Source organism: Lycium barbarum, chromosome 7 (assembly GCF_019175385.1).
Source record: "Lycium barbarum isolate Lr01 chromosome 7, ASM1917538v2, whole genome shotgun sequence".
Classification (NCBI taxonomy): Eukaryota; Viridiplantae; Streptophyta; class Magnoliopsida; order Solanales; family Solanaceae; genus Lycium; species Lycium barbarum.
The window spans coordinates 3,450,906-3,475,920 of NC_083343.1; the positions used below are offsets into that span (position 1 = coordinate 3,450,906).

At 35.0% G+C, this 25,015-nt stretch overlaps 2 protein-coding genes across 2 annotated transcripts; both read left to right on the forward strand.

The window, feature by feature from the left end:
• The first annotated feature begins 678 nt into the window (after positions 1–678).
• LOC132602923 (uncharacterized) lies at positions 679–6,361 on the forward strand. Its single transcript, XM_060315739.1, has 2 exons — positions 679–964; positions 3,354–6,361. Exons 1-2 carry the CDS (start codon positions 747–749, stop codon positions 5,044–5,046), a joined length of 1,911 nt encoding a protein of 636 aa, XP_060171722.1. The 5' UTR covers positions 679–746; the 3' UTR covers positions 5,047–6,361.
• Positions 6,362–11,587: 5,226 nt separating this feature from the next.
• On the forward strand, positions 11,588–19,908 carry LOC132602924 (serine carboxypeptidase II-2). The gene is made up of 10 exons (XM_060315740.1): positions 11,588–11,894; positions 14,167–14,274; positions 14,869–14,964; positions 15,059–15,151; positions 16,452–16,537; positions 17,035–17,298; positions 17,664–17,797; positions 18,503–18,598; positions 19,194–19,299; positions 19,457–19,908. Exons 1-10 carry the CDS (start codon positions 11,642–11,644, stop codon positions 19,616–19,618), a joined length of 1,398 nt encoding a protein of 465 aa, XP_060171723.1. The 5' UTR covers positions 11,588–11,641; the 3' UTR covers positions 19,619–19,908.
• Positions 19,909–25,015: the final 5,107 nt, after the last annotated feature.

Sequence of the window (25,015 nt, forward strand, 5' to 3'; positions counted from 1 at the left end):
ATTTGAAAAATATAGTGTTTGAAAATTAAGTTGAACTTCTAAAACGATAAGTAATTTGAGATAACTATTTTTAGAAATCACGACAGATGATTTGGGACAGGCGGAGTATACTCCCTCCTGTTCAAAATAAGAGTCCACTTAGCCCTTTCTGCACTTCTTAAGAAACCACTAACTCATATTTTGACTAAACTAACCTTAATTAATAAGACTCGTTATTTTATTGAGTTGGGTAAATACGGGCAAATATAGAAAAGTTAACCCCTTCTTGATTATGTAAGTAGAAACCTATTTTGAACCGAGATAAAAAAGTTAAACCTATTTTGAACCGAAATAAAAAAATTAAGTAAATACTTATTTTGAACCAGAGGGAAGTAAACTAATTCCAAATTTAATCCGGAATAATCCATTTAACCTCGAATCAAAGGGCCTTTGAGTAATCTGACTTTTTCGAGAAAAGGACATAAAAGGTCCCTTAACTATGAGAGTAGGCTCAAAATAATCCCTTAATTATGCACTTAACGATTTTAATCCTTTAATTTTTTCACAAGTTAACAAAAATGATCCCTTAACTATAAGAATTGATTAAAAATAGTCCCTTAAGTATGCACTTAACAATTTTGGTCCTTTAAAGACTATTTTGAACCTAGACCATTTATGTCCTTTCACTGACTTTTTCCTTTTCTATAAATATAAGTCCACACCAGAAAGACTAAACATTCTATCTTTGTACTTTCTAAATTAAAATCATGACTTTTAACTTGCCAAATTCTCGTTATAATGGTCCACCACCATTGGTTCTTGAATATAGTGATGATGATATGGCTCAAATCCAAGAAAGTGCTAAGCTTATTGTTTTTATTCAACTGTTTGGTAGAAAAATGGGATGTTATCAGCTTGGTTCTTGTCTTCATGGCTTCTTTAAACTTGATGGTCGTGTTGAAGTGACTGAACATGGTCATTGCAGGTAACTTTATTGCAAAATTAATCAAAAAAATTGATCAAATTTTTGATCATGATCAGTTTACTTAATTATTTCATTGATCATCTTTTTGTTTAACTATAAATGGAAAAAGGGTCATAATTATGTCTCTACTTTGAGAAATAGTGTTGTAAATATGTTTTTATGCATTAAAACAAATTTGCCCCTTAGACAAATATAGAAGGGACACGTGGAGGGCCAATGGTTTTAACTGAGATCTGATGATTTTGAATTATCCAATTTATTTTACTAGCTATTATCCTATTTACAACAACAACAATCCAGTGAAATTCATATGGTAGGGTCTGGGGAGGGTAGAGTGTACGCAGACCTGACTCCTACCAAGGTAGGACGGCTGTTTCCGAAAGACCTCCAGCTCAATAAAAGCATAAAAAGAAGTCAGATAGGGTTAGATAAGGTTAAGAGATTCGGATAAGAGATTAGCTATTATCCTATTTATAACCCTTAAATCATATGGATTTGGATCTAAACTTAATGGTTCAGTTCAGATCCGATGATCCTGTATGTGTGAGTGTGTGTGTTTTTTTTTGGGTGTAGTGTTGGTGTTGCTATCAAGAGTGATGATTTGGTCAATTAATGGGTTGAATATTATGGATCTGCAAACATACTAATTAGGCTTTGAACATAAATTGAGTGATATTTGAAAAAAAAAATAGTATTTGAAAATTAAGTTGAAAATGGTATTTGGAAGTTGAATTTGTGTTTGGATATGCATATTACCTTGAAAAAGATTTAAAATTTTATGAGTGGAAAAAAAGAAAAAAACTCAAACGTCAAAAGGGCCTTAATATATATATATATATATATATATATATATATACTCTAAATCTTAAACCCAAAGAACCATTGTTTATCTGTTAGTAATATTGATCTTGCTGACTATGTAAATAATTTCATGTTTGTGGGGTTTACTGGGTCGAGACATGAGATTCACAGGGTCACATCACTCATTATTGTTACTCATATTAATGGATGGCTAAATGAATCGGGTCTACACAGCCCTTGTTGAAGAACGAAAAAAGTCCCACATCGATAATTAATGAGATAGGTGGTCTCATTATATGGAATTGTGCAATCATGAGTTAGCTTTTGGGGTTGAGTTAGGCACAAAATCCATTCTTTACATGGTATCAAAGCAGAGCCCATATCTTTTGTTAGAGTGAGGGGCAAATGTGTTAACGACAGGGCTATTTACAGTCTTTGTTAGAGTGAGGGGCAAATGTGTTAACGACAGGGCTATTTACAGGGGCAAATGTGTTAACGACAGGGCTATTTACAGGGGCAAATGTGTTAACGACAGGGCTATTTACAGGGGCAAATGTGTTAACGACAGGGCTATTTACAGTCTTTGTTAGAGTGAAGGGCAAATGTGTTAAGACAGGGCTATTTACAAACTTAAACAGATGGTATATTTAAACTATTTCTCAAAGTAAATGGACAAATTTGACCCTCTACTTCTCTTTATTGATTTTCTGTCATTTTCTTGTTTCCTTTTTAGTACTAATAAATGTAGAGCATGACAACAAAAAACATAAATAGCAGATACATAGGTAAGAAATGTTTTCACAAATATATTTAGATACATCATAGCAGGATATTCCACTTATGTAATCGTTGTAAGGTAAAATACCAAAGTTTATTAGCTTGAGCTTGAATATAAGAGAATGTAGAAAACTTGATTACTAACTATTGGTTTCACGTGAACCCTTAACCAACACAGTCCCTGATTTTTATGTAAGGCCGTTAATCAGGTGGTCACTCAACTAAGGGTAGTTCACTCAGAAAGTTGAGTGATTTTTGGGTTAGAAAACAAAATTGAGTGACTTTCTGAGTGAACTACCTTTAGTTGAGTGACTTTTGCGTTGGAAAATAAAGTTGAGTGACCTTTTGAGTGAACTAACCTGAGTTGAATGATCATATGAGATATTATCTCGAAAACTTGATTACTAACTATTAGTTTCACGTGAACCCGTAACCAACACAGTATATCCGCCCCTGATTTTTATGTAAGGCCGGTAAACTTGTGTCGAAAGTGGCGTTTTTCTAGTTTTTATTAAGAGAGCTCTTGAGCATTTTTCTGCAAGAGCCCATGTCCTTGATTATTTATTTGTTGTATGCTATATAAAGTAAATGATCACAGAATCAAATATGCAGAGTTGAGATTGTTGTATAATGTCTGAGTATGTATATAACTGTACATACACAGATCTACGTGTTCTTTTGAAATATGAGATTTATATTTGAGCATGACTTAGTTCTTTGACTTCTTTCAACTAGGTAGTGAAGTTCTAGTAAATATAAATTGAACAAAATTGGACAACAACCAAATTGATAAATTTGTATTATGTTGCAGGTACTCTGCCAAGTTCTCCAGCCAGGGGGATTATGATCAAGCTATTCAGAGAAGTAGCTGGCAGATTTCGGATCACCATGTCATCGAGGTTTATAAATGGGAGCCTAATTTCCAATTCGGTAAAGTGCCACTTCTTGCTGTTGGAGACTTTGTGGAAGCCCGCGTGGAAGGGCTTCCTGTTGAGTACTGCATAGACAACGCGGTGTTTAAAATTGGCAAGGCTGTTTGTGAGCCTTTGGATTGCTCGGTCTTTATGGTTGATACTTCGAATGGTAAACCTCCTCGATTTTGGTTTCTGTTGATAGGTTCAACATGTTCGGGTCTTCCTTTGCACTTTCAGATAGCCGGTGGTCCACTTGTGGGATTGTCTTATTCTCGAGCACAGCAATGCTATCATTGTGGTAGATATGGACACTTCCGCAAGAATTGTCCTGAGCTCAATCAACGGACAAGATCTCCCAACCGGGCTACACCTTCCAACTCTGGTCCAACTCGAGTCCAACGTCCTCATTTGGGTCGACAACCAGCCCCAGTTTCTTATGTGTCACCACGAACCTCGTTCCCTGAAGAAAATCATGAAGGAACCACGAGTTCAGAAGAAAGTCATGAAGGAACCACGAGTTCAGAAGAAAGTCATGTAGGAACCACAAGTTCGGAAGAAAGTCATGAAGAAATCACAAGTTCGGAAGAAAGTCATGAAGGAACCACAAGTTTGGAAGAAAGTCATGAAGGAACCACAAGTTCGATCACGCCATTTTCTCCTATAGAGTTCTTTGCCCACTCCTCGGGGAGTACTAGTCCCTCGAGGCCAATTGAAGAAACAAAAATGAGCCCTAAAGGTGCTATGCTTGTTGAGAGTGGAACAGAAAGCAAGCCGAAGTGTTACAATATAGGAGAAGAGGTTTCTGAAATCGACGTTGCTGTGAAAGTCTCTCATTTGAATGATCAAAGGGGAAATCAGCGTTGGGTTGCCATAACTCCCCATGCTGGCGATGGGCCCCGTTGCTCCAAGAAATTGCTTTGCACAAGCATTGAGAATGCTGAGGACCGGAATGCAATCTGTGCATTAAAGGACACGTGCTACGAAAACGATGTTTCAATGGCGATTGTATTCGATAAATCCTCTGTGCTAAGCAACGACGATCGAATTGTCAGGTGCTTTGGTTTCTCTGCTTCTTACTCTGCAGAAATGACATTTCGAAGGTTCAGAGAAGATGGCTCAGCAGTGGACGTGAAGGGTAATTGCTTGCTGATGTGGAACGGGGAAGAACTTCGTGTTAATGTTTCCCCTGTATCATATGGTAATACACAGCTTTTGTCCCAACATCTTGAATTTATCGCCTCGTGGGTGGTTAGTGAATCCGATTCAGATGAATCGTCTAATGGCTTTTCGAGTTCTGAAGGAGAAGGCTCAATCGGTTCATCTGTTTCTAGCGATGAATCCTCTCGAAATGGAGACACAGATTCGGATGAATCCTCTTTGTTTTCTTCTGCTGGAGAAGGTGTTTCAAATGAATCCTCCTCCTCGTCTAGTTCTAGCAATGAATCGTCTATTTTTCTTCCGAATGGAGATACAGATTCGGAGGGATCCTCTTTGTTTTCGACTGATGCAGAGGAAATTTCAAATGGATCGTCTGCTGCTTCTAGTTCTGAAGAAGGTAATGAATCATTTATTCTTTCTCCTAATGGTTAATAGGATTAGTGTATGATTGAGACCACATATTTCTCATCATTGAAACACTCCAGTGTCTCCTTAACCGTGCAAACTAGAGAAAATTCTGTTCAGGCCCGGGTGATGAGGGGAAGGAGTGAGGGTTCTGCAAAAATTCAAGTCTTGAACCAATTCAGCAAGTCAGAATAGAGTAGGCAATCGGAGTTAGTCATAAAGTTTTGAGCTACATTTTCTTACGGTACTTCTAATAATTGTCTCTGAAATTTCACTATATAGTTTTTTGATCTGCAATTTTGTCCAGTATATAGTTCAGTTCTAACCATTTTAGGCTGTAGTAATGTCAACCGTACGTACTCCAAACTTTTTGTATTCTTGTAATTGATGTCAAGGAAGTTTTGAAGGCAATAGAACAAGATGTTTTTTAAAATTTATCTTCCTCTGAGGACTTACTGATTTCTCTTGTTATAGCTGGTTGATGGAACTTGCACAATATTTGAGCTTTATTTTGATAATATGTGGTTTTAACATCCTTTCCCCTCTAAATGTCCTTGCTAAATCTGATATCTAAATTGCCTATTTGCTAAATTTGCAGTGGAGATTATCACTTTGATCTGTTGTACTTTTGACTGTACATACCCTGTGTGCAAAAGGTTGTTACATAAGGCTATTATATCTGCTTTTGTGCACTAGCTAGAACACTTGTTCTATGACCTAGGGTGAGAGTTATCCAGTAATATTTGCTTATATTTCTTTATACTGGACATTGTCTTCCCTTATACTGGACAATGCTATTTATTGTGTTCAGATAGGAGGATATGGAGGATGATGATTAGGGTAAAAGGTTAGTAGGTAGTCGAACGTTGTCTAGTTTCATTTTTCAGTGTTATTATTATTACTCTTCTACTATCCCATTCTTTTATTTTATTATTACCTGTTGTTTCCCTTGCTTCGGTTATCCTATAGTTTGTCGTTGCTACTGTTCTTTTCTCCATTATTTTCAGCACGGCTTCTTCACAACTGCATTTCCTTTTCATACCTGATTTGATATGTTTTACTTTAGCCGAGGGTCTATCGGAAACAACCTCTCTACCTTCACAAGGTAGGAGTAAGGCTGCGTAAACACCACACTCCCCACACCCCACTTGTGGGATTACACTGGGTATGTTGTTGTTGTAATTAGTTGTAACCTTTTGTGTTGTCTCTATTTTTCTGTTTTAATAAGGTAATGCCTGCATTTTAAGCTGACATTAGAATTCTCAATGATCTCTAAAGCAATGTAAGATTTCATTTTGGATGTATAAGAACTCAATGCCAGAGAATTGAACTGATTCTTGAACTTTTCTTCCCTTAGTAACTTTGCTGTATAATCCATGATTATTTGTATCAAAGTAAAAAACTGGTTTACTTCTCTTACACTTTATTGTAATTATGTATAGACTGTCATGAAGGAATATGGTGTTTTTACTCATTCAGGCTTCTTTTCCTTGGGTAGGAGCAACGAGCAAGCATTATATTGTCTCTCTAGATGTGTTGCTTGTTCTATTTGTCTCGAAAAAATATTTACTTTGTTGTATGGCGATGAATCCTCTTTTCTATCTACTAATCCAAATACACATTAGGTTGGGGTTGTTTACTTTTGTCATCAATATTAGCTATCAAAAATCTCTAGGGACCGCAGATTGCTCTACCACTGCGTTGTTGAGGAACAACAGAAGATTCGATCTCATATAGTCCAATTATGTTGTTGTTTGTTGTATAGTCCAATTCATGTTCTCAACCCATGACCAAAAAAAACTCTTATAGCCCGTCCTACAAGCTAGCAAATCCAGCGGATTACTCAGCAGCTACATTAAGGTTGTGAGTTCTCGGCGAACCACAATTCAATTTAAATGGCAAGCAAGCTCATTGCCACTGTTCACCAAGGTTTGAATGGAAGAAGACAAGTGGAGTTCCTCATCAAGTTTGATAGTTTGGAATTTGGAATTTGGAGGTTCACTTTCTATATGGTACTTCCATTATATTAGTCTCTTAGCTCTCACAAGACAGCTGTTTTAACGGGAAGTGTGTGTCGCGTGATTTGTGGGTCAGAGGCATGTCATAGGCTAGAATAAGAATAGAAGGACAAGCCCATTATCCACTCAAGTTTTGAATGTTGAGCCACTTAGGCCCCATTTGGACATGGTTTGAAATCATGTTTCAAACCATGGTTTCAAATTATATTTAGACATGCAATTTGAATATTTTAAGTTATATTTTCTCTTATAGACATAAAATCTCCCCAAAATTGTGAAAACTATCAAAACATTCTCAATTCTTATACAATCTTTCCAAATGAGCAAGTCATAATTCATAACAAAATTAGTACACTACTAGAAGGCTTTTCTAAAAAATACAACATCAATTAATCAAACTTTAGTTCAATAAAAATGAAAATTTAACATGAACAATAATGTAACTCTTTAATATAATCCTCCCACATAAATTAAAGGTTGGTAGACATAAATAAAGGTTGGTGAAAGTTAATGAGATTGGTAAATGATTGATGGGGGTAATTGTTAAAAATATCTACCAACTTATGAGTCTTTTTTTATAAAAATATAAGCTTATGGGTTAAATTTTATATTTTAAAAAGTTGAAACCATGGTTTCAAACCATGAGTGAAAATGCATGTCCAAACGCTAGTTTGAAATCATGGTTTGAAAATGCATGGCCAAACGCCTGCTAACAAAATATGATTGATGGGGGTAATTGTTAAAAATATCTATCAACTTATGAGTCTTTTTTTATAAAAATATAAGCTTATGGGTTAAATTTTATATTTTAAAAAGTTGAAATCATGATTTCAAACCATGAGTGAAAATGCATGTCCAAACGTTAGTTTGAAATCATGGTTTGAAAATGCATAGCCAAACGCCTGCTAACTCAAGGGAATTTCTTGGCTATAAGAAAAGAAAAAGCAAATGGAGTGTTGGCCTCGTTGGGGGCCTTGATGAGGTGTTGCGGAGAAGTTTGATCTTCAAAAGTAGCGTCTCCTATTGACATGCTCCAATTAGTTTCACGTACAATCATTGAATTCACTAAAATAAATAGAGTTTAAGTTTTGTGTACGGTCAATGTACACTTTTTTTATACCATCTGGTAATATTAAACTGGTCTCTCAAACCACTGTTATTTTAATTTCTTTTTCACCAATCAGTGATTTAATTACTCATCCGTTTCCTCACTCTTTTTGCCTCTCGTACCCATATAACAGATGTGACAGTAGTCTTTTTGCCAAATTTGTTGTGAAGATTGGTATCAAACTAAACACCAAATATTTGGAAAAAGTGTAAGGAGAAAGGGTATGGTATTAAGTTCTCTAGTGTATATATTCAATATGCATGTAGACTTTTTGAATTAGATAAATAAAGTCCATGAACTTTAGCACCAAAATCTCCAAATCTGTGATTTAACCGATATTGACGATGGAGTTTGAATAAAATCTATGAAGAAATTGTACTTAAATAATGTTGGAAAAGAAAATGATTCTAATTACAAGTACAACTTGGAAATAATTTTAATTACAGTAGAATTAGGATCCGACTGGTCTTAAGAATTTTATTAGTAATTTTTTTTTTTTTGAAAAGGTAATACTTTATTAATAAGTTACTGTGATTAATTACCATTAAAATTACCTGATGGTGTAAGAAGCTTTGTACGTTGACAGTGCACAAAACTTAAACTCAAATAAATATAAATAATTGATTTCAAATTCAATAATCAAATGAACTATGATAGAATCCATAGGATCGTGATGGGATAGAATAATCTCGGAACTAATTAATATCTATAACCAAATGTGGGATTAAATATTCCTGCATTTTATCTCAATCATTATCCTAATCCCGCATACCAAACAACCCCCTAAAATGTCACATTCTATAATTTAGTTCACGTCAAACATTTGATGGTGTCATGCAACTTGACAAACATGGAGCTTTTGATATTATCCCCTTGATCTTTTGTTACTTATATTTATTATTAAAAGTTTTGTTTTGTTTCTCTTTTTCTTTTTAAAAATTGTAAAACTAGACGCACTAATCTAACTTTCCCACTGATAGGATGAATACGTCTTTGTCCACTTTGTTTCAGTTTTTTTCTTGCTGATTGTTCCATGTTAAATTGTTTAATTAACTCAAATTTTCTAATAAACTTCTAGTTTATTAAATTATCTATCAAACCGTGAAGTTAACCAAAAAAAAAAAAAACAAAAAAAAAACAAAATATGTTTGCATAACTTTAAGACTTCCTGATGAAAAATTGTACATATGGACAAAGATCTTATTTTGGTTCGTCAACTGTAGAAATGCATTACAATTTACTACATTTTAATTTTTAAAAGTATTTAGTTCGAATTATTATTATCCTCAAATGCTTTTTTTTTTACTCGCCAAAAGGCACCATAACACTAGAAAAAAATCAAATAGGTAGGTTTCTTTTTCTTTTAACTTTTAATTTTATAAAAATATCTTAGACCTCATTGTTTGCATTTCATGAGATTTTATAGTCACAAAAATCACATAACCTCTTTAAGATACATAAGTTTGGAAAATACTTAATTTCTTTCTTAAACTTGCTGCTCAGTCACAATAATCACATTCAAGATGAAATAGTAATTATATAGGGTGAAAAATTATTTACATTCGATATTCATAACAATTCAATAAATATATGACACATGTTTTCACATCATTAAATTAGGTGTCGGTAAGTCCTTATGGTTATACACTAGGCTAATCTATTCTCCTTCCGTTCATATTTATTTGTCAGAAATAATAAATAAAATAATAATTTTATCATATCACTTCTAGTTATTCTAGTTATAATAAGTCATCAATATATTAAGAAATGAATATCTATTGTTAGTATACTGAATAAGTTGGAGTGGATGCAAGAATCTTTGAACCTTCCTTTTATATCTTAGCCAACCAATTGCATGATGTACACGTTACCATCATACAGGAGGTTGCAACAATTATTGCAATTTTGAAGAAAGCTCCCATCTTTTTTTTGTCAGCACAACAAACAAAAACATGAATCATGTGGACAACACTGACAAAACAACACTAATCGTTACGTTAACAAATCATAATTGACACCCATGTTTTTGGCCAATAGGCTTCACTTTCCCCAAACGTTACAAGAATAAACAAAGCAAAACAGTGTAAAAGTACGAGAAAATAACAAAAATGGTCCGTTATGTTTGGAGGCTGGTTCAAAATACTCCTTATAGTATGTTCTGAACAAATTCGATCCTTCAAGTTTGTGAAAAAGAGCATTTTTAGCCTGCGTTAAATATTTACCAAACTCTATCTGTTAGATTTAATGGGAGCTTTGAAAAAAAAAAGGATTTTGCGGGAACTCATATTTGGAGATATAGATTTTACAAGTTTTGCTATATCTATGGAGCTTGGTACAACTTTTTTATGTGTAATATTTGATGTGTTTGGTATATTTTTTCGTTTCTAGTATAGTTATGTTATAATTTCTCGAATTTGAGAAGACTTTCATGATATTTATGATTTAATATATTTTTTTCTACAGTTCTCCTCAAATCTAAAGATAAAATTTGTTAAAATAGTTGACAGAGACTAAGTGGCTCTTTGGCACGAGTATATTTTACTCTTTTACGGAGTTGAATTTTGAAAATCATGTTTGGCCAGAAAAATTTCGGAATTCAACTTTTGAATTCCTAAATTTAAAAAACACAAAAGAGTTATTTTCACTCCAAATCACTCACAAAAATTATTAAACAACTTCAATTTATATTCATGGCCAAACACTACTCCAATTTTCAAATAAGTACCATTTTTTAATTTAAAAAATAAAAACAACAATTATGACCAAACAGGCCCTAAAAAGTACTCATTTCTGATATATTGAAAGGACAACATTGTTCAGAGCAATACTTTAGGGACTATTTTAAACCCAGACCCAACAATAAGTGGACCTCTTTTGCATTTTCTTTAAAAAATTACCTTTCTATAGCCGCCTACTTTCATTGTATCTTCTAGTTCATTAAAGTCCTACCAAGAAATGTCAAATTTCATGATATTTATGATTTAATCTTTTTTTTTCGCAGTTCTCCTCAAATCTAAAGATAAAATTTGTTAAAATAGTTGACAGAGACTAAGTGGCTATTTGGCACGAGTATATTTTACTTTTTTACGGAGTTAAATTTTGAAAATCATGTTTGGCCAGAAAAATTTCGGAATTCAACTTTTGAATTCCTAAATTTAAAAAACACAAAAAAGTTATTTTCACTCCAAATCACTCACAAAAATTATTAAACAACTCCAATTTATATTCATGGCCAAACACTACGCCAATTTTCAAATAAGTACCATTTTTTAATTTAAAAAATAAAAACAACAATTATGACCAAACAGGCCCTAAAAAGTACTCATTTCTGATATATTGAAAGGACAACACTGTTCAGAGCAATATTTAGGGACTATTTTAAACCCAGACCCAACAATAAGTGGACCTCTTTAGTCATTTTCTTTAAAAACAATTACCTTTATATAGCCCCTTATCTTTCATTATATCTTCTAGTTCATTAAAGTCCTACCAAGAAATGTCAAATTTCATGTGGGGTTTTCTTCTTCTTGCATTATTTTTCATTAATGGTGGTTTTTCTATAGACCCAAATGCACAAAAGAGATTAGACAAAGTTTTTAAACTACCTGGTCAAGGGTTTAATGTGAACTTTGAACATTATTCAGGGTATGTAACTGTAAATCAAGAATCTGAAAGAGCACTTTTTTATTGGTTCTTTGAAGCTGTTGATGATCCTTCTTCAAAGCCCCTTGTTCTTTGGCTTAATGGAGGTATTATAACTCATTCCCATTTTGCCCTTTCTTTTGTTTGATTATATTTTCTTGTTCTCTTTTAGCTTGTGTTATGTTGGTTTTTTTTTTTTGACTCTTTTGTTGTATATCCTGTTTTATTATTGCTTTATTCTGAGCCGAGAATCTCTTGAAACAGTCTCTCTACCTGTACGAGCAGGGATGGATTGAGAGGGTGGTGAGGGTGTTCACCCGCGATAAAAAATAACATTGTATATATAAGGTAGATTTTCTGTATTTATATATATCTATTAACTTTTAAATATCCTGAACATACGTAAAAGATCAGCTCAAGCGGTCCAGGGCGTTCAAACTTAAATCTAACGTCCTAGGCTTGATTTTCAGGAGCAACGTTATTTTTTATATTTAGCTCTTATTGTTTTTTTCCTAATCTTTGAGTGAAAATTCTGGATCCGTCACTATTTATAAGGTAGGGGTAAGGTATGTGTAGTCTCTATCCTTGTCAGACTCCGCTTGTGGGACGACACTGGATATGTTGTTGTTGTCTTTTGTTGTATATAACAAAAAGGGTTAATAGCATTTTTGGTCCCTCAATTATTGGTATATTCTGACTTGGTCATTGTGATATATGACTAAGCACATTTAACCTTTAAAATTTGATTGCATTTTCTTTATTCTCTTTTAGCTTGTCTTGGGTTAGTTTTAGTTTTTTTTGTTTGATTCTTTTCTTGTATATAACATAACAAAGTTTAAGAGCAGTGGTGGAGCTAAGTTGAAGAAAGAGGGGATTAGTTGAAAAATTATACTTTACAAATAGGAGAGAAAATGACAAAAATGGTCCTTTATGTTTAAGAGTAGTTTCAAAATAGTCCCTTAAGTATGCATTGAACATTTTTGATCCTTTAAGTTTGTTGTTTAAGAGTAGTTTCAAAATAGTCCCTTAAGTATGCATTGAACATTTTTGATCCTTTAAGTTTGTAAAAGTTAACACTTTTATTCTCCATCAAATAACTCAGCACCAAGCTTTGCCCTTTCCTTTGCTTGATTACATTTTCTTGTTCTCTTTTAGCTTGTCTTTGGTTTGTTTTGGTTGTTTTATTTGATTCTCTTGTTGTATATAACAAAAAAAAAAATAAGAACGTAGGTTGAAGAAAGAGGGATTCCTTGAAAAATTATACTGTGCTAATAGGAGAGAAAATGACAAAAATGGTCCTTTATGCTTAAGGGTAGTTTCAGAACAGTTGCTTAGGTATGCATTGAACATTTTTGATCTTTTAAGTTTGTCAAAAAGTTAACACTTTAGTCTCCATTAACTATTTTGCCCATGTTTTGCCAACTATTTTGCCCATGTTTTGCCCTTTCTTTTGTTTGATTATATTTTACTTTGTTTGGTTATTTTGTTTTGATTCTTTTGTTGTATTGAAGAAGAGTGGCAGAGCTAGGACAATAAAGAATGGGAAAAATGACAAAAGTGGTTCATTATGTTTAAGGGTAGGTGTAAAATAGTCTCTTAAATATGCACTGAACAGTTTTGGTCCTTTAAGCTTGCTAAAGTTAACACTTTTAGTCTCCGTCAAATATTTACCGAAGAGATTTGTTAAATTTAACAGAAACCCTGAGAAAAATGAAATTAGCGGGAACTCACATTTAGAGGTGCAATTCTTGTGGTTTTTGTTATTTTTAATTTATTTCTAGAGTCTGGTTGTAGCTTTTTGAGGTGTAATTTCTGCTATTATTTCTTTTATATCTTTTTGGTGTCTAGTGCAGCTTTTTATGTTGCATATTTTAGAATTTGACGGTACTTTCTTGATGTTTATGGTTAAATTTTTTGTCCATTATTTCCGTCAAATCTAATGAACATAAATAGCTAAATATTTGACGGAGACTAAACTTGTTAATTTTTGTTTTAATTTTTGACAAACTTAAAGGACCAAAAACTGTTCAGTGCATATTTAAGGGACTATTTTGAACCTACCCTCAAACATAAGGGACCATCTGTTGTCATTTTCTCAAAGAATTCATGTTTCGGTTAAATATAAGATGTTGAATCCTTTGATGTAAGAGAAAACTCTAGTGAAGTGGCAAAGGGGTTAAAAGGTTGTTACTTTTGAATCCCCTTGTATAAATTCCTGGCTCCGCCAGTTTTGAAGAGTCATCAATTCCCATATGCTTGAAGTTGAATGATCATCTTACTCTTGACAAAGATTTATTGAAAGAATATTTCTTGGTTGCTCAATGTGGTTGATTGTGTTATGCCAATTATTTGTTTGTTAATGATTTTGGGTTCTTACAGGGCCCGGATGTTCATCGATTGCCTATGGGTTAGCTGAGGAACTTGGGCCTTTTCATATTGAGGAAGATGGGAAGAACCTTTATTGGAATCCTTACTCTTGGAACTTAGGTATGTTTCACATACTCCGTCCTTTTTGCTACAAAAAGTTTATGCTACTGTTGTGGGATTTTATATGCTCGTCAAAAATGTCATTTTTATGAGATGTGTAACATGAGGCCCCTTCATTCCATTCACTTCAGCATTTTCAACATTAATACGAAAACTTTAGCAATTTCAAAACTTAAACTTTGTAGATTGTTCTTCGATTTCACTTGTTTTAAATGGTTCAGTATGAATTTCATTTTCGGATTAGAGGAAGCTTAAATTACGTTGTTGGAGAATCAAGGTTTGTTTTGTTCTTCCTCTTACTGATGGCCCGTTTACATGAAGTGAGACATAAAAAAATTTCTGATGGTATCTTCTCGATTGATTGTGATAGCAAAGAGATTCTTGCAATGGTTATATTTGTAAATTTTAAGGGAAAGGACTAACATTTTTTTGGGGGAAAGGAGCGACCAGGTTCCAACTTATTTTAGCTAGTACTGCTGTCTATAAAGTTGTCTTGTTGTTGGTGAACAAAGAACGATACATGGATTTTACTCTTATTGTATCTGTTTTACGAACTTATAAGTATGGAGTCTGACTTAGTATCTATTTCTGCAGCTGCAAACCTGTTATTTCTCGACTCTCCTGTTGGAGTTGGTTATTCCTACTCAAACACTTCATCTGATCATCACAACAATGGTGACGCTCGGACAGGTAGTAGTTTGACCTTTTGAGTGTTTTTCCTTTGGTTATTGTTCATATATTTCTGTAAACATGTATTGAATTTCCTTCAATTGTTGCATTACAGCTGCGGACTCTCTTGCATTTATACTGGAGTGGCTTGAACGATTTCCAGAATATAAAGGAAGAGAGTTTTATATTACAGGAGAGAGCTACGCTGGTAAAATTATTTTTCTTTAGCTACATGCGAAATTTCTGTTTCCAATCATTTTCTGGTTAGCTGTATCCAGTGCAATATGATTAGATACCCTGGTCAATTGATTGTGACCAAATTTATGACACCGAATCGCGAGAGAACAAGAAAACGTGTTCACTAGAAATATCTTACATTTCTACCAAATGGATCCGGAACTTAAATAAGGAGATAGTATAGGCTTAATCGGAAGTCATTTAATCTTCAACTGACATTATGTTATTTGCTAACAATATTATGCTATTAACGGAACTATCAGGGAGGTTACAAAAGCGTCGCGCCTTCAACTGTAAGGCTTTAGGACATGCAGAAGTGAAACAGAATAGTAACAGGAAATAAAGGTGAGATTAGACAGGATTATGGTGCTCAAATGCACACAAGTATGATATTTAGCCTTAGCCTTAGCCTTAGCTAAGATGGATGTGTAATCATACAAGATTAGATAAGATTATAAATGGTTATATCTGACAGAAGGTGCAAGTAGCATATATAATGTACAAAATGAGAATATGGCACCAGAGATGGTTTGGTCATATCCTACGTAGACATCTAGACACTTATTTTTTGGTATTCAGACTTTTTTCTTGATCAAAATAAGTGTTCAAAAAAGGGCGAGATAAACTTAGAAAACAAATCGAGACAACTTGGGACCTATAATCCCTTTGAATCTAGGCGGACTTAACTAAGAATAAGATTTAATAAAAGCAAAATATCCATATAGGCGATGCTAACAAGTTGAACATGCCCAATGGAGCGGAATGGATAGAGGATTTATATGGTTGATACTAACTATTTGGATCGATTGCGTATTTATTGTTGTTGTTGTAATCTTCACAGAAGATAACAACTAAAATTTCTACAGTTTCGCTGTACTACTTTGTGCGTGTTTCTTCGGCAGAATTCTACTGTATGTTTCTTGGAAATTGAATTTCCTTCTTTATATAGGCATTGTTATTATTGTTGTCTGTTTTTTGATAAATATCTTTCTCCCTGTGATTTATTTCTGCCGATATTTTCAATATTCAAAGATGTTGGGACGACAGCGATAATCTAGCCTCTCAACATTCGACTTATTTTGTAAAATATCTAGCTTCTCAACATTTGATAGGATTTTATGCAAGCTTTATGTTTACTCGAAATTTTTTAGTTCATTTCTGTTTGACAATGTTTACTTGAAATTTTTTAGTTCATTTCTGTTTGTTATCTTGGGTAGCTCAATTCAATTACTGAAACAACTGTGGTTTACTTATCCCTGATTGTGAACCAGGGCATTATGTTCCTCAGCTAAGTCAAGCTATTGTGAGGTACAATCATGGTGTAAAGAAGCAAGTGATCAACCTAAAAGGTTTCATGGTATGCATACCTCTTTCTCAACCCAATGCAAAACGGTCCCTTGTGTTTGAGGGTATGTTCAAAATAGTCCCTTAAAGTATGCACTTAACAGTTTTGGTCCTTCAAGTTTGTCAAAAATTAGCACTTTCAGTCTTCATAATATTTACTGAATTCATTCTGTTAGATTTATTGGTAACTATAAAAAAAAAAAAAAAGGAAAATAGCGGGAACTCACATTTAGAGGTACAAATTTTGTAGTTTCTACTATTTTTAGTTTATTCCTAGAGTTTGGTGCAACTTTTTGAGGGCACAGAGTTCGGTAAATAGTTTATGAAGACTAAAAGTGTTAACTTGTGACAAAACTTAAAGGACCAAAACTGTAAGTGCATACTTAAGGGAATATTTTGAACCTACCCTCAAACATAAGGGACTATTTTTGTCATTTTCTACATACAAGATTATCAAAGACAAAACAATTTGCATTTGTGTGGTTTAGTACTAAGTAATGAGCATTGCAGGTTGGAAATGCTTTGACTGATGACTATAATGATCACTTAGGACTATTTCAGTTCATGTGGTCAGCTGGAATGATTTCTGACCAAACATTCAAGCAGGCGAATGCTTTGTGCGACTACCAATCATTTATAAGACCCTCAGAGCAGTGTGATAAGATTCTTGATCAGGCTAATGAAGAACTTGGACATATTGATAGCTACAGCATCTTCACCCCGGCATGCACAGCCAAGTTTAGTATACTAAATCACTTGCTCAAAAGGAGCAATGTAAGTGACCGGAACTTTACTCTCGCGTTAACTCTATTCACTTAGTGTGCATGGTTATTTTGTAGTGGTAATGGTTAACATCATACTTTCTTCTATTTATTTCCATTTTCCTGTAGGATGATTGGGATGTTATCAATATGCTACCTTTTTAGTATAGACCTCTTAGATTTGATTGAAAATGTAATTCTAGAACACATGCTGCTTCAAAATGCTTTATATAGATCAGTTTGAGGCTTGTGAAAGAACAGAATATTAAAATGTTGTTACCAATCAAAAAAAAAAAAACACAAAAGAAAAAGAAAAAAAGAACAGGAGATTAAAATGTTGAAAAAGCTTAACCGATCAAATTTTGTGCCTTTAAATAGAGGGTGGGCCATCTGAGAAGAAGCTATGATCCATGCACAGAGCAGCACTCCCAGATCTACTTCAATCTTCCTGAAGTTCAGGAGGCTCTTCATGTTCATAAGAGAAACTCATCGTTCAAATGGGTAACTTGCAGGTATTTTCGTTTTGTTCATTTAGTGGATATCTCTTCCAGATCTAGGGGAATTCAAAGTTGCAACCTTGTAGCTAACCGAAAGTTGGTATCTGGAGCGAACGATATTTTAGCAGGCTACGACAACAAAAGATTTCTCAATTTGATTTCAATGAAAAAGAATTAAGAAAAGGCAATCAGAGAGCAGCCTTGCCATTTCTTCTGTTCTTTAGCAGCAAGTTACTTTGTTGTTACTTTTCTCTCATTTCTTTCCTCTTTCTTTCAAATAAAAACTAGACGAGGATAAGAAGTGTACACGGAAAGTGGTTTGCAATGGTTTCAAAAGTTGAGGGTCGCTTGTCTTCCAAAAGAAAGAAAAAACTAAGGGTGCGTTTGGTACGGAGGAAAGTATTTTCCAGAAAATGTATTCCAATTTTTCAATGTTTGGTTGGAAAACATTTTCTCTAGGAAAACAAGTTCTTTAAAAATAAGGAAAATGACTTCCGTAGTGGAAATAGGGAAAACAAATTCCTTCGTACCAAACACACCCTAAAGTCCATGGGGCAAAAGAGATGTAGAAGGGGATCTAATGCAATTTCTTTACTGTTTAACAAGAGCCAAAATGCATTTTTCTGTACGTTAATCTTCTCAGTGAGCTCCTTTGTCTTTTAATTCTGAATGTCTTATACTAGGTGGTGCCACGTATTTACTCATTTGCCCTACTTGCAGTGAAGAAGTATCCACTGGTTGGAAGGACTGTCCCAAAACAGTTCTGGACGTCTATCGTGAACTGATAGAGTCAGGCCTTCGTATTTGGGTTTTCAGGTGTGCTTTAATCCTAATACTTAGCTTTTCTTTCTCTTCTCAGGTTTACTTGTTAAGTTGCAAGCATTGAGACTTTAGGATGCAAAAAAGAACCAATGATTGCGTTGAATGGGTTAAAATCTAGGTCCACAATTTGGATAGTTGGATTGGCCAAAGGGAATATGAGTCTTAATCCAGTCTCTCTGAGCCATACATGTAAGAAAAGGAAGGGTTTCAATTAGAGCAATTGGATTCCCAATCACAAGTAACCAAAATGATTGTGGGGAATAGTAGGAGTGAGGTGAGAGTGCCTCTGTTGCAAATATTTGATGATACTTTGCTCTAGCAAGTACTCCCTCCCCTTCAATTTATGTGATATAATTTGATTGGGAGTGAGAAAGACGTTAGACTTTTGGAATTTGTGAAAACGTGACATTAGATTTTTGTGGCTATAAAAGCATGCTATTAAGTATTAAGGATAAAATGGGAAGTTTAAAGTTAAATTGTTTCCAAATAAAGATGTGTCATTTTTTTTGGAAGAGACAAATTCTCCCACTAACGGGAGCTCTGACAAAATGCTGCTTACGTTAGTATCTTTTTTTCTTTTCTATGCCAGTGGTGACACAGATGCTGTGATTCCAGTTACATCAACCCGTTACAGCATAGATGCTCTAAAACTGCCAACCGTTGGTCCCTGGCGCGCTTGGTACGATGATGGACAGGTATTTTCGTTGCTCAATCTTGTTGCCTTTTCCATTTTTAGTCCTCTAGAAGTACATCTCTCTCTAGTTTTGCAATCTCGTACTTCTTGATTTAGTGCCAATGCTGATCCGGTCCAACTACTATCATACTATGATGATGTATGAATGTGTAAAACAGGTTGGAGGATGGACACAGGAGTACAAAGGGCTGACATTTGTCACAGTAAGAGGTGCTGGCCATGAAGTTGCTCTGCATAAACCGAAGCAAGCTCTCACTCTCATCAAGTCATTTTTAGCAGGAACATCCATGCCTAAATTGGAACAAATTAGTGACTCTTAGTTCCGCCTTTTTTCCTTTTCCAAGCTTATGCTTGTTTATCTTTAGCGGGAGGAAGCTATACCGAGATGAGCAAAAACAATTGTTACATCGACTGCAGCTACCTGCCTTGACATTTTATAAAAACTCGATGCCACGCTTCTGAGTTGTAAGATTTTATTACTAACTTTTATCTAAAACAAGCATGAGCATACCTTCCTTTTACTCCGTAAGGCAGCTGAAATAGAACCAAATCTATGTTGGATTTATATGATTTGTGAATGAATTATATTCTACTTCTCTTGCCATCCCTATGTTTGTGCTTCATGAGTTTCAGTACTTGTAAATCAGTTAGAATTTCTGGATGGCTAAGAGTGAAAAGTTTTAAGTGAAAGATTTCAACTTCAGATCTCTACTCCAAAAAACAAATTTTGTATTAAAGGGAAATAAGGAATTAGCGGTGGCGGAGCCAAGTAGGTGGAAGGGGGTTCAATTGAACCGCTTTCGGTAAAAATTACACTATATATAAACGGTTAAAGTCATTTCCCACTTAAATAGAAATGTTGAATCCCCTTAGCTTCTTCGTGTATTTATTTCTTTATATTTTGAACCCAACAGTATACCGGTATAATCCACAACTTTATATTTGGATTAATGTGGTTGCGCCACTAAAATTTAGGAGGTTGTGGGTCATGGTCTGGGGCGAAACTAGTAAGAGGGAACGGGTTCAATTGAAATTCCTTCCGTGGAAGAATTATATGGCTGCAAATAGAGCAACACATTTTTTTTTCTTATTATGCACAAACTATTGAATCCTCTTAAGGAAAAAACTTTAATTTTGTGGTAAAGGGAGCTTAAAAGTTATGTTAGGTCACAAGTTTAGATTCCAATAACATTTTAATGTCTCCACTAATCAAGATGACACTCTGATGTAATTAGTATTGAATTGCAGAAAATAAAGGAATTAAAGTAAGAACAAGAGAAAATTAATTGGTATTTCTTAATTGATAACCGGCTCAATGAGCATGTGAGCTACATATATTCCCCTTCCAGATGGAACTGGAGACTGACTTTGCAAATAAGTAATAAAAGACTAAAGTGTAAACATAATAACTTGCTAACTTAACCACTCAAGCAAACGTAAAACCACTCAAGCAAACGTACAACCCTCTAAAGCAGCAGAATAGAACAGGTCATATCAGTACTCCCCTCTCAAAATATTCCTTGACCTCAAGGAATAAATGCAGGAAACCTCACTTTGAGAGCATTGGGATCTTCCCAAGTAGTATGAGCTTCACTCAGTTTATCCCAGTGCACAAGGAATTGAACCACAACTTTGTTCCCCTTCTGAATCATCCTTCTATCCAATACCTTAACAGGAGAGGGGCAATAGGGACTAGCCAAATCAAGTACTGGAGGATGTTGATAGGAACCTCATAGCAATACTTTAAGAGCGACACACGAAATGTAGAATGAAGAAGTAAGTGGGGTGGAAGGGACAATTTATAAGCAACTTGCCCAATCTTTTGCAGTATTTGATAAGGACCATAGTATGTGAAGGACAACTTTGAGAAATGTTTATTGGACAAAGTTAATTGTCAGTAAGGTTGGATTTTCAAATAAACCCAATCACCAACCTGGAACTGTCTGCTTGTCCTTTTCTTATTAGCCTGATCAACCATCCTTTGCTGGGACCTAAGTAAATGAAATTTGAATAACTGCACCTTCAATTCTCTAGCTAACAAACTTCTGTCCAACTCTAGGTTCTTTGAGTCCCCTTGAATGTAGGGCATATGTAATGGCGGGGGCTGACCATATAAAGCCTCATACGGGGTAGACTGAATGGAAGTGTGAAATGTGGTATTATACCACCATACTGCTAAGGATAACTATTCAACCCAATCAGTCACAGAATCTGAACAATAACACCTTAAGTAAGTCTCTAAACATTTGTTAATTACCTCAGTCTGACCATCAGATTGAGAATGGTATGCAGTTGAGGTGCTTAATGTCACCCCTTGGATAGTAAACATCTCTTGCCATACTTTACTCATGAAAACTGGATCTTTATCACTGACAATGTCTACAGTCATTCCATGTAACTTAAAAATATGTTCCATGAATAATTTTGCAATATCCATGGCTGAGTATGGGTGATGTAAGGCAATAAAATAGGCATACTTGGTAAGCCTATCCATAACCACCTATATAACCTCTTTTCCCTTTGATTTAAGCAGACCTTTTATAAATTCCATACTAATGTTGCTCCAAGCCACAGTAGGGACTTAAAGAGGCTGAATAAGACCAGGATAAGCAGAATGATCATACTTGCTTTTCTGGCACACATCACATCTTTTAACAAAAGCTTCCACATCACCTTTTATTCCCTTCCAGTAGAATTGGCCAGAGATTTTCCTGTAAGAATGGTCAATACCCGAATGTCTACCTATCACAGAACAATGCCATATCTAAAATATTTCCTTCCTTAAATATGGATCAGCACCTATAAGCAACTTTCCATTCTTTCTAAGTTGTTGATTAATGAAAGAATAGCCCTTAACCTCCTCTTTTAGTTCAGTTATCTTATGAATCAGTTTAGTAAGTGCAGGATCTGCCTTTCAACTATCCATAATAGCCTACAATAAATCCGTTCTAACTCAGGATAGAGAAAGTGCAGCTAATTCCACAGCTGGCATTCTAGAAAGAGCATCTGCAGTTTTGTTCTCCTTGCCTTTCTTGTTTTCAATTTCAAAATCAAATTGCATCAGCTTGGTTATCCATTTGAGTTGGGAAACAGTATGCAACTTTTGTTCCAGCAAAAACTTAAGTGCCTTTTGATCAATTTTAACAATGAAATGTCTGCCCACCAAATATTGTCCCCATCTAATTATTGCCATTACCAGTGCTAACAGTTCCTTATCATAGACTGACATAGCTTGGTGTTGTTTTGATAGTCCTTTACTGAGATAAGAAATAGGTTTTCCTTGTTGCATAATTACAGCCCCAATACGTACATCACAAGCATCAGTTTCAACTGTGAAAGTGAGGCTAAAGTCAAGCAAAGCCAACACAGGTGCACTAGTCAAAGCATTCTTCAGTTTCTGAAAGGCCACATCTTCCTTTGCATACCATTTAAAGCTATCTTTCTTCAATAAATCAGTAAGAGGCTTACTTATCTGACCATAACCCTTGATGAACCTCCTATAATATCGTCTAGCCAGACCCAAAAAACCCCTCAATTGTTTGAGTGTGGAAGGGATTAGCCATTGATGAACTGATTGAATCTTCTTGGGGTCAGTAGAGACACCCCTAGCAGATATAAAATGCCCCAGATATTCTACACATAAAACAACAAATTGACGCTTGGATCTTCTAGCATACAGTTGGTGCTTATTCAACAGTTGAAAAGTAATGATCAACATGTTCTTCCAGACTTCTACTAAATATCAAAATGTCATCAAAGAAGACTAGAATGAATTTCCTTAAATAATCCCTAAATACATGGTTCATAAGGCTTTGAAAACTGGAAGGAGCATTAGTAAGGCCAAAAGGCATCACTACATACTCATAATGTCCAAATGAGTCCGGAATGCAGTCTTATGAACATCTTTAGAAGCCATTCTAATTTGATGGTAGCCTGACCTAAGATCAATTTTAGAAAAGATCTTTGACCCTCCCAACTCATCGAACAGTTCTTCAATGATAGGAATAGGGTACTTATCTTTAATAGTGATCTTGTTCAAAGCCCTGTAATCAACACATAATCTCCGACTTCCATCTTTCTTACCAACCAACACCACAGGGGAAGCATAGGGACTGCAACTATGTTTAATGAGTCCTTGCTCATGTAGTTCTTGCACTATATTCTCAATTACATCTTTCTGAACTGGAGAATATCTGTAAGGTCTAGCATTGACTAGATTCGACCCCTCTTTAATTGGAATATGATGATCAAACTGCTCTCTAAAAGGTAACAATTCATTAAGCTCCTGAGACACCTTCTTAAATTCCTGCAAATCTTTCTGAACAACAATTGGTTCAGGAGTTCCATCATGTACTGCCCGTGTTCCTGTATGCTTTTCATCCCTTAAAGTTACCTTAATCATGAACAACTGAACCTGATCATTAGATTTCTGTAAAGCTGAAGATTCTACCATGGCCATCTTGGGGTTAATTCTTTTAAGTGACAATAATCTTCCCTCATAAAAAAACATCATAGTCAGCTGACTGAAGTTAAAAACAATATCCCCCAAGTTACTTAGTCATTGCACACCTAGGACCATATCACAAGTTCCCAAAGGTAACAACAAAAAATCAGCTCTGAAAACTGAGCTATGCAAGAGCAATTCAACTCCTCTACACATCCCAGAAACAGGAATTGAGTTTCCATCAGCTAAACTAGCATCCTGAACTCCACATGAGTCAACTCTCCATCCCAACTTAGCCCCCTATCAACGAAGTTATGGGTTGATCCAATATCTAGCAAGACATTAGAAGGTCTTTTCTGACAATACCCTATTAACCTCAAAGTTCTGTATCCTCTAGTACCTTAGAGAGCAAGAATAGAGATCTCACAAGATTCAGCTACTTCCTCCAAATTGAATACTTCCTCCACCTCTTCTATAATTTCGTCTTCTTCCAACTCCAACAGGTACAGCTGAGCTTTAGCTTCGCATACATGCCCAGGCAAGTATTTTTCATCACATAAGTAGCACAAACCTTTGGTCTTTTTTTCACTCAGTTCAGCAGGAGTGAGTCTTCTTCTTTTGAGCCTATCATTAGATGGTTGGGTAATACCCTTGGGAAAGTGGTTCAAGGGTCTAGTCAGTGGTTTACTAGAAGAAGAATTAGAAGCTAGAGGTTTATTAGCATTCTGAGTAGGCAAGGACAGGGAGTTTTTTATGTCATTAGCTTGTTTTAGGAAGTTAGATTCTTGGAGTTTAGCTAAGTAGTATGCTTGAGGGAGGGATTAAGGTTTGAGGAGTTTTACAGCGTCTCCTAGTTCTGGCTTTAAGTTTTCCAAGAAAATACTAATAGCATAACTAGGGTCTAAATTGAGTCTAGTCATTGCTCTATCAAATGACTCCTAAAACTCTGCAACACTTGCAGTTTGTTTCAACTTCACCAATTCACTCATAGGATCATCAAACTTTGCACCAAACCTGGCAGTTAAAGCCCATATATACTCTTCCCAGCTGGGAGGAGGCAGTTGAGCATGGGACCTGCTCCTCATATAGGCACTGTGCCATTGTAAAGCTAAGTCATCTAAATGCATAGATGCTACTTTCACCTTCTGATGATGAGGCACCTCATCCATGGAAAAGAACTGTTCAGCTTGATACCACCAATCCTAAAAGTTAATACCACTGAACCTAGGAAAATCAACTCTGTATTGTCTTAGAATTGAGAGTGGATGATGGA

Excerpts from the sequence above, each read along its gene's own strand:
- LOC132602924 (XM_060315740.1), top strand. The coding sequence starts at position 11,642 with ATGTCAAATTTCATGTGGGGTTTTCTTCTTCTTGCATTATTTTTCATT. Across the intron at positions 17,299-17,663 it reads ACTTGCTCAAAAGGAGCAAT|AGGGTGGGCCATCTGAGAAG; the intron begins GTAAGTGACCGG and ends GCCTTTAAATAG. Across the intron at positions 17,798-18,502 it reads TTCAAATGGGTAACTTGCAG|TGAAGAAGTATCCACTGGTT; the intron begins GTATTTTCGTTT and ends CCCTACTTGCAG.
- LOC132602923 (XM_060315739.1), top strand. The coding sequence starts at position 747 with ATGACTTTTAACTTGCCAAATTCTCGTTATAATGGTCCACCACCATTG. Across the intron at positions 965-3,353 it reads ACTGAACATGGTCATTGCAG|GTACTCTGCCAAGTTCTCCA; the intron begins GTAACTTTATTG and ends ATTATGTTGCAG.